General features: G+C 36.2%; 1 protein-coding gene across 2 annotated transcripts in view; it reads right to left on the bottom strand.

Moving 5' to 3' along the window:
• LOC107672238 (ankyrin repeat and BTB/POZ domain-containing protein BTBD11-B-like) overlaps positions 1 to 15,545 on the bottom strand; it is a 74,697-nt gene extending 59,152 nt beyond the window's left edge. The window contains exon 1 of one of the 2 annotated variants that reach the window (XM_016465336.1): positions 14,339 to 15,545. In XM_016465336.1, the coding sequence (XP_016320822.1) occupies positions 14,339 to 15,203 (865 nt within the window). In that variant the 5' untranslated portion in view covers positions 15,204 to 15,545. The remainder of the gene's footprint in view (positions 1 to 14,338) is intronic. The other variant, XM_016465335.1, reaches the window with a different exon arrangement.
• Positions 15,546 to 16,039: the final 494 nt, after the last annotated feature.

Raw genomic sequence — 16,039 nt, forward strand, 5'->3', positions numbered from 1 at the left:
GACGTAGATATGTGGGGGCGTGTTAGAACGAGCCGTTTTAAGTAGGTGTGGCTGACTCTTAACTTTTATAAAGAATATCTCTTTGGATTTGAGACTTTAGTCTTTGCAACTTTACAGATCTTCTTTATGCACCAAGAGCTTGTAACACTTCAAAGAGAAAGGAAAAATTGAAATCGCATCATATGACCCCTTTAAAATTACATTTCATTCAGTTTTATCACATTTTGAGATCAGTCGTGATTCAGTGGAGAATCAATCAATCAATCGTCTCGACATTTTCTTGGCAGATGTGGTTTAAAACAATGCTAACTTTTTTGACAGATCTTGTGCAACCATAGAATTAGTCTTTTGTTATGAATTGTAACAATGGCTAACCTCCCTGGAGAAATAAGAAACAGAAATCAGCACATTTGTCACCTCCTATGAATGCCTATAGAGTAGGAGAATAGTGAGTCACTTATGAGATGCTTCAACCTTCTACAATTAACTAACACCGCTCTTTAATTCCCTTATTATTCACACACTTAATTTAAGATGTAAAAACATAATTCCTGAGCTTATCTGACCATTGTCCACCCTATCTGACCTGAAGAGTTCAGGCAAAAATAAAAATGTTCTCATCCTCATGTTGTTCCAAATATGTATGAGTTTATTTCTTCTGTGGAACACAAAAGATGACATTTTGATGAATAGTTTGAATCTATAATCTTCCTTTCCAGTGAAGTGTTATCCACTGTGACCAGATCATTGCGGGAACTGAATCAGACCGATACTTGAATGATTCAGCTCACAATGAATGAATGATTGATTCATAAGTATTAAAAAAAAACTGTTTACAAATCAGACATTTTCTCATAACCTCATGAACCTATAAAGTAAAAGACAGCAAAATTTTAATTTTTATTTGATTTCCATGCTATTTGCCTGAAAGCCTTTAATACAAACCCCTTTTTCACATAAAATATCAATAACAGCACTTTGCTGTGCTCACAGTAAGAGTTTGGGTTTGCTGTCAGTGCCAATATAGTTTCTAACAAATCCATCCTTCAATAAATTTCAGTTCGCAAAGCCTGAATTACATTTTGACAGATTCAAAATCCACACAGAAACAAAGTTTTGAGTTCTGAAATATGAAGTATGTTTTCGTAGTGCATCAAACTCTTTTATCTCAAAAGATGAAGGAGAATTTCTTAAGAATTCATCATTATAACTCCTTTAAAGTCAAGCACAGCTTGGTAATGTGCGCCTGAGCTGATGTGGAGAGGAAAAGTTCAACATTTTATGACACTCCATCCAATACTTTATTTTCCAGATGGTCACTCTCTTTTTGACAGGCTCATTAAAGAATGCAGTCTGGTGCATGCGAAGCTACTTTGAATGGATTTTCAGTTTCTGTTTGATTCGACTATGTCACTATCCTTTCCAGACTGCCAGCATCAACCCCATCGTTCCATTCACATAAAGGCTTACCCAGGCAGTTCAGCGTTTAGCTATTGGCTGCCCTACTTTCGGGCCTCGGCTATGAGAGTGAATGGACTAAATTGGATGGAAACGTTTTTACTCGTTTGTGCAGGCGGTGAACTCTGACCATTCACCACAAGGCTTTTGGTTGGTCAGGCAGATACACGGGAAGATTGCTTCTTTCTTGTGTGATGCAGACGCTTACAACCTACTTCCTAAGAGAAATGCGCAAGACACAGTTGGGAGCATACTTTCTGAAGACAAATAGAAAATGGCAGGCTAGTTTTTTTCTGGATATACTAGAGTAAACCTATTTATAGCTTTAGATGGCAAGGATAGAGTGAGTAACTTTAGACTGTACCTTTCTGAAAAACTGCAGATATAACCACATCAGGGCTGTATTTTGATGTGGAGATAAGGGCTAATCTCAGAAGAGCAGTGAGTTAGCTTAGTCAACATGATCCACAGCACTTCATTTTGCCATGGTACACCTAAGGGTATGTGTAAACCGTAATGAATTGCAATCCAGTGGCCCCGCAGACAGTCTAAATGCCAAAACCACAGCAAGCAGGTCTGATTTTACAAGTCTGTGCATCTCTGATGCCGGATATTAACTAATGCAGCACTATGTAGCATGCTGGCTAACATGCCTGGGCATGCAGTCATTTTTATTTTGTTTGCACCCTTGTTAGGTTCTTCCTCAAAGGCGGTGTTGTAAACTTAATTCAGAGAGTAACGCACCTAAAGCTGAGCCTATAAAGATTACATAACTGAAGAAATTAAAACCATTAGTCATACTTTCAAACAACTAGTTAACAGTAAATCAGCATTAGCATCAGCCTTCAGGCATGATGCCCATGTGCATGTGATTAATGGTCACAACATGATTTAGAGCCATCTGCTTGTGTGGAGCACTTCCTCTAATTAGATCAAGTCACCTGAAACCAATACAATTATGCAAACTTCTCTTAAATGTTTGTAACAGCTAAGAGGGACTTCCTTAAAGATTTCCTGAAACACAGAACTGTAAGAGGAAAGTCCTAAAAGGGGGAACCTCTGCAGAAAACAAAAAGAGAGCAGCAGGGGCGGACTGGGGCTAAAAAGTGGCCCTGGACTTTTTTGGCACAGTGCGGCCCACTACACCATAAACCCACCAGCTCATTAGAGCTATTTTTAACACCACTTACTAACATACAAATATAACACAATACAGAAATATATTTTTTTAATTATTATCATTAACATTAATGAATGACCGTTATACTTCTTTACATTATAATTTGTCTTTCCTGGTGTAGCCTATATGGCAATTTGTAAATAATACTTGTACACATCTCTTAGAGGGACAGTTTAATATCACTAAAGTTAAATGCCTACCATAATATCAGTCCATATAACAATGCTCTGATCTAGAAGACTTGGAATGTAGTGCAGAATGTGGACTGTTTTTATTGTACCTTTCAATTGCTTGACAAGAGTTATTTTTAATGAAGAATTTTATGATGATGAAAAATACAGTAAACTGTAATATGTGAAATATATAGAGTTACAAATGAAGAATAGCTGTTTTCTATGCAAATATATAGTAAACAATAATTTATTTCTGTGATCAAAATGGAATTTTCAGCATAATTACTCTGGTCTTCAGTGTCACATGATCCTTCAGAAATCATTCTAATATGCTGATTTGCTCGAAAAACATTTCTGATTACTATCACTGTTGAAAATAGTTGTGCTGCTTCATATTTTTGTGGAAAATGTGATACATCACCATTCAGTCTAAGATTTTAAATAATAATAATAATACTTTTATTCAACAAGGTTGCATTAAATTGATTTAAGTGACAGTAAAGATATACTTATTACAAATTATTGATATATAAAAAATGTTGTTCTATGACTTTGTATTCAACAAATAATCCTGAAAAAGTTAAAGTGTCACAGTTTCCACAAAAAAATTAAGAAACAAAAACGGTTTTCAGTATTGATAATAATAAGAACCATTATTAATAACTGAGCACAAAAAATTATTGAAATAATTAAGCAGCAAATCAGCATATTAGAATGATTTTTGAAGGACCATGTGACACTAAAGATTGGAGTAGCCTAATGATGCTGAAAAATCAGCTTTGATCACAGAAAAAAAATACATTTAAACATTAAACCTTTAAAACATTTATATTAAAATAGCTTTAATAGAAAAATAGAACTTTCCTAATCACGGCACTTGAAAGCGAAAGTCTTCAGATTTACAATGTTCTAGAGTAAGTTTGAGAATTATATTTTTACAGTTTTTTGAAACATTTTCTTAGACACGTGAAATTTCGGAAGAAATATAACGATATACAAACGTCTGCCGAAATCGGCTACGTTAATGTTTCTATATACACTGTGGCAAACAATGTAAATGGCATTAAAATCCGAGAAATTCGAAAAGGCCAGTAGGTAGGCCTAGTAGTTTGCATGCCTGAAAATTAATGTCTGTCGTTAAACATTTTTTGTAAACCGTTGGCAAATATTGCTGAATTGTCTCATCATGTTTAGCTGTTTACATCTTACCTCAGCTCGCATTCAAATGCCGCGCAGTGCAGCTCAGCTCAGCTCAGCTTCTGTGAACAGTAAATCCCGCCTGCTTCAATTTGATTGGTTAAAACATTTTGACATTGACGAGAGCTTTTAAGCCGCTGCAGCTGCACTGACTGAGCCAGAACGCGCTAAATTAAAGGGGTCATATGATGCGATTTCAAGTTTTTCTTTCTCTTTGGAGGAGTATGCATCACAGTATGGTGAGGGGCGTAACATTTCCATCACACGCTTGAGGTATTAGGCCAATCACAACGCACTGGATAGCTGGCCAATTAGAGCACACCTCGCTTTTCAGAACGATGAGCTTTGTAAAAATCGACGCGTTTCAGAAAGGTACATATGTAATGTACTGTATTGAAGTTCACAATTTACCATTACAACATTCCAAATGGAAAAATACACTAGAAATGCAGTTGTAGTGAACGCTATCAGCAGACTCTTAGCAGCAGACAGTAATGACAAAGATCAGTTTGTGGCGCAAAGTAATGAACACATTTGAATGTATAATGCAGTATGTGGAAAATAATGTGTTTTTTTAACCTTAAACCGCATAAACACATTTCATTACACCAAATACACAAAATAATGTTATTTTTAGCAACATCATATGACCCCTTTAATTAGAATGTTTGTCCCAAGTGGGCCGTGCAGGCCATTCGTCTGGGCCGGTGGAGGGATAGGCTACGTATATTTACTGTAATTCATTCTTTACATTTACTCACTGGGCCGGCCCACATTGTACAGCGGCCCACCGGGAACACTCCCGGTGCTCCAGATGGCCAGTCTGCCACTGGAGAGCAGAGTGAGTCACCACAGACAGATGACAGGATGGGTCGTGACACAGTTAGGCAATTTTTTGCTGTAATACAACAACAAATAATCAATATACCATAAAAAACAAGTTGTTAAATGGTTATTTGGGCTGGCCAATATACTGAAATTTTAAAATATAACATTTAAAAACATCACAATATGCTAAAGTTTCAGAAGCCATTAGTGTCCATAGTGTCACAAGATCCTTCATAAATCATTGCAATGTGCAGTCATAATCAGTATTGATCAATTTTAAGCATCCCTGCTGAATAATATACTGTGTATATATATATATATATATATATATATATATAAATCTTACTGACCCTAAACTTTTGAATGATAATGTAGAGATCGAATTTTCATATTCAACCTGATCGACCAGTTCTACCCTTTGTCATTTTGGAAAGCTCACAAAAAGTACTTCCTATCAGTCATGCTCAAACATTCCACAATAAAAAGATGCTGTTATCCAAATGTCTTTGAAATCTCAAATACTGTGCTGCAGTATTTTAGTCATAATTTAATTATTTGTTTGCATAAATCACAGCCTCTGTCATCCATCATCTTAATCACAGACACCAGGCCAGCCAGGATTCCACGGCTGAGGAATAAAATATGAATATTCTAATAACTCAGTCACAAAACTTTCCCCATGGCTAAGATTCACACACACAAATGGATAAACACAAAGTGCAAGAACAGAATGGCCAATATGCACTAATATACACATAGATCTTACATAGCTCAGGCAACCTCAATCTCAACAGACTAAAGTATTGGAAAGATACAGCAGTACAACTAAATGGCCAACATTGAAACAATGGGCTTCAATAAAACATATAACGCCATATTTAATTTTTGTCAGGAATTAAAACAAGGCTATAAGGGATAGAAGTACAGTGTGATTGTACAGTTCTTTAACTACACACCGATTATTCAGCTGATTAAATGTCTTTCTGAAAAGAAAAAAAAAACTCTATAAAAGATGCCATTATAAAGACTGCAAGTCTATCCCTCTCATAGCCTCATTTTCATCCACATAAAATTCATCATGGTGGCAAACCTAACTAAGGCCAATATGACCCAAATGTGTAGTAGATCTAATAAAAGCAATGGTATAAAAAAGTATATTTTGACCAAATTCCCAATACCTGAAAATTGAATAGGCCGTAAATTTGATTCAATACTATTAGACTTAAAATTATGAGTTGAACATCACAAATGTTCCAAACTTCAGATAAAGGCAACTGCTAAATTAATAAATCTACATGTAAATGTAAAATTAAACGGTTGGTGGCGCTAGAGGGCTTTACTAAGCCCAAATTTTGAAAGGGATTTCAGCTTGATAAATTCCATAAATGTCTCCACCTATACCTAGTGCCATTTGAGTAAGCAACAAAGTAGTACTGTAATAAGTAGCCACATTAATGGAAAACAGAATCAAGTACAGCACAGGCCAACTTAAACACTGTTTATGTTTCTGGAAAAAAAAAAGAGAAGTAGGCTCTTTCTAAACTTAATTTTCTGCTGTATAATTTGTGGCAATTTGCGCCATTAATTGAACGTATCTGTGTCCATCCTCTCCAGTAAGTGACCCATGATGATCCATGGGACTCCTTATCATGTTAGCAGCAGCCCATCTCTTTACATTAAGTAAGTCTTATTCTGAAAGTAGCATGTGTTTGTAATAAAAATGTCATGAAACCAGAAAAAAAAACATGCACACACAAACCTTGAAATAATATAAACCATATGCCAACTGCACAGGATGAAGCTGTAGCAATCGGTCACTCAGGATGACAGTCTGTTGCTTTTCCAAATCTAAAGTAAAAGAACCCTGTACACCTTAATGAACTATGGTTTCTATTGTTTTGATTCGGTATGCACATTTATAAATGTGATCTTGCACATGTGGCGGTTTCCTACGCACAAATCTTTCACATACATGCACACAGACGAAAGACACACCATGGTAGCTTGACATAAAAAGGTGTTTTTTTGTGTGTGTGTGTGTGAATCCTTCCACTTAAAAAAGCCCTGAATTTCATCAGGCTTTTGTGTGCTTGCTGTCAGTACCTCTTCACCTGAGCACCACTACAGTCACTGTTTGCAGTTTTCTTTTTCTCTCTGTCTCTTTCATTCTTTATGTCTTTTTCTTTTATAGGATCACCAATCTATTCACTAACAGAGAAGAGATCTCCACAGGATGTGTGCAGCAATTTCATCTTCTTGATAAGTAGAGAACAGCCAGTGACACAGCAAACAGGTACAAGTCTGCCGCAATAGTGCCTGTCTGAACATGTTGTCTTGTTGTGGGTGTTGAATGTCACAGAGTATTCAAAATTCAACTCTTTATTAAAAACTGAGAGCACATATTTTGGGTAAAATACAGACAGTTTTAAAGTATTACATTAGGTACACTAAAAAATAAACGTTCTTTATTGGCATGAGTGGTTTCATGAATAACCTTTAACATCCATGGAAACTTTCCAGTGCACAAGAGGATCTTTATATTGGAAAAAGTTCTTCAGATTATTAAAATATTCTTCACACAAAGAAAAAAATGTTTCTTTGAAGAACTGCTCACAGAAAGGTTCTTTGGGGAACCCAAAATGGTGCTTCTATTGCATCGCTGCAAAACCTCCATTTTTTAACCTTTTTTTGTAAGAGTGTATATGGGATTTAAAAATATGAAAAATCTATTGCTAAATTTATGTTAAAAAAACAGTGACAATGTTTCAGGTATTACAGGATTGAGGCCTGTATATTTTACAACTAGGGCTGGACGATATGGCCAAAATTTATATCACGATATATTTCTTAATTTCGGTCGATACGATATAATTCCGATATCGATATGAACACTATTTATCTGAAATAAAAATCTTTTGTAACATTATAAATGCCTTTATCATCACTTTTGGTCAATTTTAAGCATCCTTGCTAAATAAAAGTATTAATTTCTATCATTTCTTTCCCAAAAAATTTATAAAAATTATACTGAATGGAATAGTGTATAATGTTACAAAAGCTTTTTATTTCAGATAAATGCTGATCTTTGGATCTTTCTATTCATCAAAGAATCCTGAAAAAAAATGTACTCAACTGTTTTAAATATTGATAATCAGCAAATCAGCATATTAGAATGATTTCTGAAGGATCATGTGACACTGAAGACTGGAGTAATGATGCTGAAAATTCAGCTACAGCCTGACAGGTTGTTCACAAGATGTGGGCAAAAGTTTGTATTGTATACAGGAAGGATGCGCGTTCTTATTCTTCTGTTGTGCTGCTTGCCTATTTCTCTTCAAAGCACCAACTTAAATGCCTATTTTGGTTTGATTGCTTGTGTCACATGAGAAAATAAATAATTTTGCCTTACTGATGCAGTAGCCTATTTAATGCGGGTGCGGTTCAGGTCGCGGTCTTTATGTCAAACGGGTCGGGTACAGAATTAAATTGGTGCTGGCTGCTGTCGGATAACGGGTCGGGTGTTCTGTTGTGTACTGCAGATGCAGGTTTACCTAACAGGACCCGTGCAGGACTCTGCTTTAAACTGCTTTGCGTCTCTCCGTCAGATAACCTCACGTGCATGATGTGCCATTTACGGGTATTTCCCGGTATTTCCCTAAACCGACACACATCAATTTATTTATTTATTTTTATTTTATTTTTTTTTTTCAGTTTACGAAAATGTTTTTTGAAATATCGAAATATCGGAAATGTGTTTAAAAATCATATCACCGTTATTGAAAAAAATTATATCGCGATACATATTGATATCGAATTATTGTCCAGCCCTATTTACAACTCATAATAAAGTTATATAATGCTAATACACCAATCTACTTCAAAATCTGCTTTTTGGGAATATCCTTTTACTGTTTTTCACCATAAATTACAAGGTAATTTATAGTTTTTACTTGCAAAAAACACAAATTTGACAGTATTTTACAGTAAAATTAAAATAATATAAAATTACATATAATGTGTTACCATTTTTTAATGTATATGGTAAGCTAATGCAATTGATAAGGTAAGGTAATTGCACTTAAAATGGACATCTATGTGGCAAGGCATTGCACCACTAAAAAGACACTTTCAGATAACTGTTCAATTGAAATAACACATTTTTATTTTAAAGAATTAATTTTAAGAATTATTTTTTTGTTTTTTGTTTTTTAACCCTCCGACCCAATGCCTTGCCCCATAGACTGCTATTGTAAGTGAATTGCAAACAAGGTTTTTGTTTGTTTTCACCAACCAAGGGGCGAGTCAATGACTTGTCTGTGATAACACAGATGCAATCAATAGAGCTTAACCTGAATGGTACCCAGAAGATTTCTTTAATATATGATAAGAATTATACCAAATGGAATACAGCAGAAGCTTGTGGGAACTATTGAACAAAGCGACAAACTGAAACCCTTAGTGATATCGATTGCTATTGAAGGAGGCTGTCTGACCTTTGTCTGACCTTGGGCTTGTGGAAATGTGTTCATTACTTTGCGCCATAAACTGATCTTTGTCATTACTCTCTGCTGCTAAGCGTCTGCTGATAGCGTTCACTACAACTGCATCTCTAGTGTATTTTTCCATTTGGAATGTTGTAATGGTAAATTGTGAACTTCAATCTGAGCATTACACTGATAAAAATCTGGTCTGTCCTCCTTTGTTTGCCATGGATCTTTGTAGTGAGGATTGCTAGTAATCTCTGTCTAGTCTGTGGGGAAACATGGAAGATGTGTTTACTGTTATATGCCTATAGACTTTGCCAGAACAATATCTGCAATAAGTTATTTAATATTTATTATTACCTGACCTTCAACTTTGACATTTCTTTTCTTGGTTTTATTGTCACAAAAGTGAATGGCTTCCTGCGTTTAGTTACTCCCGAGTGGCAGATTAATGATTAAGTAAAACTATTTTCTTTTTCAATGATTTCAAACTGTTAATGAGAGTATTTTTTTTTTTTACGATCTCAGGCACGGTTAGCTATACGACCTTGACATTTCTGCCTTATAAAATATCAGAAATTGAAAACATCTTTATCAAAATGTATATTGGAGTCATTTAAGTCAACATGCATTTTATTTTTATTTTTTTAAATAATACATTATATCATTTAAATATATACATTAATAGATCAAGTTATGGTCTGTATAACTTGCATTTAAATAAAAAAATTAAATAATACATTATTTAATTGAAATATATAATCAAATGTCACATCATTGACCCATAAACTCCTACATATTGTCAGTATGTTGTCTATGAGTGTGCGTGTGTGTGTTTTGGTGTGAATGTGGGTGCCCTCACTCCTGCCACACATCCATATGTGTGTCTGTTTATTTACAAGAGCTGGAATGTGTGCGCGTGCATATGTGTGTGGGTGAATCCGCACATACTCGTGCTCGAGTGAGAAACGCAGTGTGTAATGCTCAGCTCATTATGTTTCATAGTTCAGTAAATTTTGATGAATAAAGGAGTGTTCCCTCTCTCAGGACCTGCCACATCAGTCACGCTGAGAGCCATCTGTGCGATTGGGCTTCGTTCTCATACATACTACATCTCATGCCTACAGGAGATCAGCGTCTGTACTTTTAAGGCTCTAATGTATCTATTGTCATATACATATACAAAATGTCAAACTTATATGAAAAACGTATATTTTTAAATTGGCTTAAACATGATCCTAATGTAGTGACGTTATCTATATAACAGAAAGAAAATGGAATTAAATAATATATTATATATTTCAATAATAATTATTATTATTTGTATTCGCTGTCTATTTATAATTTTAATTTGGCTACAGTATGATCATAATGTAATGACAACATCTATATAACAAAAAGAAGATAATCAAAAGGCATCATTAAATAATATTTATTAAAAAATAGGGTTTATTATTATTATTAATAATATTAATAAATATTATGATTATTGTTGTTGTTAAAATAATATCGGTCTCCACTCTCTACTTATAATATTAATTTGGCTAAAATCATAATGTACAGACATTATCTATATAATGAAAAGAAAATAATCAAATGGCATCATCAAATAATACATAAAACATTTAGGGTTAATTATTATTACTATTATTAATAATAATGATATAATAGTTTTTGTAATTATTATATTATATAGTAATAATAGTTTTAGAATATATTATTATTAAAATAATATACATTTTTTTGTCATTACTGCCTACCTATAATTTGTATAATTTGTATCATATAATGATGATCTAGTGACCATTATCTAACTAAAAGATCTATTTTGTCATATAAACTGTTACTGTGACATAAAATTAGTCATTCAGTTAAGATATTGGTCATACCAACCCAACCCTATGACCTCTTTAAAATACAGCATTGTGCAATATTGAAATGTACAGGTTTGCACAAGTCAATCACATTCAACTTCCTCTTGCTTTGAGTAAAATTGTTCCTTATAGACTCGGGTTAGGCAGGTATCTCTCCCCAGGAGGTGTCTCTGTATTGTTACCTTTGCTTTTTATCTGTATTGTCTTTCCTGCTGGATTGCTGCACTGCAGAATGCAAATTTCGCAGTGATGTTATCATCTACATTTTCAGCAAAGTCTGTGGGCAGAGAATCTGACGGCCAAGAGCTTTCAGAAGAACCTGAAAAAAATGAACACAACACTCCCTGCATTCTTCTAAGACGAGAGCTAATTTGTCTGAGAGATCGATTCAAAGCCGAGGCTCAATGGATTTCGAGTGTGACAAACTGAATTGAGTAATTAAGATCAGAACGATTGATAGCTTTTAGAATTCTGACAACAATTGTGTTGCTCTACCATTTCTCAGTGATTCCTGATTGATAAAACAGACATGGATTTAAAGAATTAAAAACAATAATCTGTGAAAACAAGATACCACAGTTACCTCATCCTCCAACATTACCCTTAATTGTTGTAATGCCTCCAGCAAACCCACTGCAGAAGAAATCCCTGACACCCAAAGCTCCAGACAGTAAAGAACCTGCTGTGTACTGGAGCAGCCTGGTACAACTAGAGCTGTGACATGCTTGGACTCCCTAACACTGCCTCCCTTAACACACACACATACAAACATACACTAAAACACTGCTCAGTGCCTGGCACTGAACACACACACAGGCACACAACAGACCTGGTAGCTCAGTGCAGGCCACCTCTGCAGCTGAACCTACTGCCTCCACATCTACACCACTGAAGAAAGCTTGCCGATTGCATTATGGAACGCATTTAATGCAGTTATACATATTTGAGGAAATTAAGAGGTTGTGTAACAGTTGCAAGTCTAAAATTTACACTTACTCTAACTCTAACACAATTTACAGCGGAAGAAGGCTTTCTGTTTCTCAAAATGAACCCCTAGTGCAATTAAAACAGCTCTCCAGAGAAGAACAAAGGGTGGGCTATTATCTGGCAGCCCATCTTGATACCACCCTTGTGGAAGAAATGTACCTTACTATGGAGGAGATGTAATCTCCATGTAATTGCTTTGCTGAAATGCTCACCTCTTAATTTATGCAAAATGAGGCATTCTGACAGAGGTGAGAAAACTGAAGCCTGTCCATTATACACTAAAACTAATCTGAGATTCCTTCGTTTCATGTCTATTATATCTACACTGTATAGGCTATGCAGTAACATATGTTGTGTGTGTGTGTGTGTGTGTGCGTGTATTTACAATATCATATATATATATGTATTTATGTATGTTTAATATACACACAGTATACTCACATTAAGAGATATATAAAGCATATCCCAAGTGCGCGATTGTTTATATCATTGCAAAATGTTAACTATATTATCGCTCAGCTCTTTATATAAAATTGGATATATGAGTGGATATATAACTTTATCACTGTAAAAAAAAATGTTGTTTCAACTTAAAAAAGTAAGTGTTCGTGCTGCCTTCAAATTTTAAGTTTAGCTACCTTGAAATGTTAAAGGGTTAGTTCACCCAAACATTTAAATTAGCCCATAAATTACTCACCCTCAAGTCATCCTAGGTGTATATGACTTTCTTCTTTCAGACGAATCCAGTCGGAGTTATATTAAAAACTGTCTTAACCCTTTAAGTTCTATGAAGTGACAACTATTATTTGAGTTGACTAAACTTAACATTTTAGGGCAACACTACATTTTTTTGTTTCAACAAGCTAAAAAAATTACTCAGGGTAATATTATAAACATTCACGTCAAGATTTTCTGATTTTCTGCTCTGAAAAGTGTGAAAAGCGCTAAAGAAATTTGACTTGATATGTGGAGGGTATGTATGTCTTATATAGTATTTATATAAAAACAATAAACACAAAATATACTACATGTTTAGTGAATATATCTTTGCAAGTGGCACCAGTCCATACGTAATCCTAAAATGGACACCAGTTGACTATTGTAGAAAAGCCCCTCTGCCAGGCAGCTGTATTAAATGAATGACATCATCACTCTCTTTGGTGCTGCAATACTGTCAAGTCCACATTGTTGCACAAGCATTATTGGAAGTTATACATTGAATAGTCCCTTTGCTTCAGGGTTTTTCATTTGGATTATGTCATCCTGCAGAAACTACAGCCTGGAAACATTCTGGATGACACATTCATAAGTACCATAACTGTACAAATGATACATTAAAAAGAACAAGATGGTACTGTGAGCTAATTACCCATGGAAAGTGCAGCTGAGCTCAGTATTAAAAATGAACCGCTCTCTAACACACAGTTACATTATACACAGTGCACAGCACACACAGCCAAATACACATCTCAATATGTCCATGCACACATAAATCAAAGCACATCCCTGATAGATTAAGTTATCTCACATCTCTGAAGTGTTTGGGCCAAACATCATAATTACTGTGTTTACATGCACATTATTTTGTGATTATGTTTATATTCTAGCATCCATAAAAGACATTTAAGCATGATTTTGCCATTTATTATGCTCCATTTTTGTAATTCCGAACAGTAACTCAGTCAACTCAATCATGTCCTTAACAACAAAACACACGAGTATATTGGAATATCAGCATATTGAAATTTTTGTGCATGTAAATGGAGCCAATGGCCATTTTTTAACATGCAGGTCATCTTCAATAGACTGACATTTCACAACTATCTTTAACCCGATAATGGCAATCAGGTTAATGCATTTACTTGATGCTATACATAACCGGAATATATGACCGAATTCTGATTAATGCTGTAAACGCAGTCATTGTAATAATATATACACAGATGATGTCAGTTTCTGGGCAATGGGCCTAAAAGTTATTGTCACGGTATAAACAATAGCTGGTTGCGTTTTTCCCTCAGTTCAAGCACCATATTACCATAATCAAAATCTGACCCTAACGTGAGGCATTAAAACATAAACAAGCTTTAAGTGTTTCCCCTTAAAAAGGAAAACAATCAATTAACTGTTGAACTGCTTTTCAAGTACTAAACTTACCATTGGCATTTTTCCCACATGTGAGGTGCTGATAGGGCAATAGGACGCCGTACAACTCCGAATCATTGCTCAGAGCCTGCTCAAAGGATTCCAGTGTAAATTTGGGGATCCCGTTATCCTTCTCCACCACCGAGCTATTCAACACCCGGGTGAAGACCTCTCGGAAGAGGCTCTCCATACAGGCGGTTAGGTATATGGCCGCATGCTCGTGGATGCGCACCGCGACCCTGCTGTCCACCATCCACCTGAAGAACTTCCCCACGGTGAAGACCAAGCCGCATCTCTCCGATTTCCCCCGGCTGAATTTATCCTCGGTGCTCATGTTGAACATGGACAGCGCGCTGAGGGCCGCGGCGATGCAGTTGACCGAAATGGTCCACGATAGAATCATCCTGATGGCACTTTGGACTTCGTATTTGGTGCATTTGCCGTAGCGCAAACTCAGCCGTTGCGCTTCCCTGGCGATCCTCACCAGCGCGCGGCTCACGAGCGTGGAGAGGCGCGCCAGCAGATCCGCGGAAACGGTCCCGAACCTCAACTCTTCCTCCTTGTTGAGCGCGTTCTCCACCTCCCCGAGGCTCCATGGCACATCCTCAAGCTCGGGAAGTTTCGCACAGTGTCCGGAACACTCCAGGGTCTCGCCGTCTTCAGCCAGGACGGTGTTGACGGTGTCTAGGCTGTTGTGTCGACTGCGCATGGAGTCGGTCAGATGCCAGCAGTGCCCTCCATGTGCATAGGAGATGTGCGCCTCGGAGTAGCACAGAGACAAGCTGGATGACCTGAAGGAGTCCGCGGCTCCACCGTAACCCGAATCCAGCGTCAAATCCTCCAGGGTCCTCGCCACGGATTTACCCCTTTTTGCCATAACTGCACTTCATAATGTCCACAAGGCTAAAAGCAAGGGGAAACGTTCCTTTGCAAACAAACGCCACTGCTTGGCTGCTTTATTCTGTCCACAGTGTTATTGAAAAGGCACAGGCGAGTTCCCAGATTGTTGCGTTCACTGTTGAAAATGCGCCCCCAACTTTGAAGGAGCAGTGGTGTTGTTATGGCACACACTAGTGTGTTTGAAGGCTGCGAAGCATCAGTTGGAGGAGGAGCCACATACAGTACTGCATCCAATACGCTGACGGGGCCATTGCTGCGTACGGTTGGTTTTGAATTCGCACGGTGCTGCATGATAGTTCTGTGTACTTCTGTTCATCTGGAGATCCCCTCTAAAAAAGTTATGAAGAGATGTTAGACCGTGTAAAAATGAAACTCCCATGTTGACACCAACGTAGGCTATATAAAGTATTAACCAAAGTATTTCTTAGTGTTATGATATAAAGGTCATTGAACATTATTTATTTATTTAGATATAGATTTACATAAAGTACTAAATAAAGAAATTTGGTATTCTGAATAATTTAGATAGATAGATAGATAGATAGATAGATAGATAGATAGATAGTGATTTTTATAATTTTGCTTTAAAATGAAAAGTTGCAATTAAGTAAATTCACTACTGAACTGCTCATTAAACCCACTGTTCCCAGAATTTTTTACTCTGATAAGATTGCATTCCATTTACTAAGAACTCCATCAGTAAATAAACTGTAATCGGTCTCTGGAGTGAAAGCAGAGCTTTAGATCTAGTGGTCTTAAGTGGCCAAAACAAACAGATAGACTTTATACAACTAGTAGTCAGCATGCATGAAA

Source organism: Sinocyclocheilus anshuiensis, unplaced genomic scaffold (genome assembly GCF_001515605.1).
Source record: "Sinocyclocheilus anshuiensis isolate Anshui unplaced genomic scaffold, SAMN03320099.WGS_v1.1 scaffold997, whole genome shotgun sequence".
NCBI lineage: Eukaryota > Metazoa > Chordata > Actinopteri > Cypriniformes > Cyprinidae > Sinocyclocheilus > Sinocyclocheilus anshuiensis.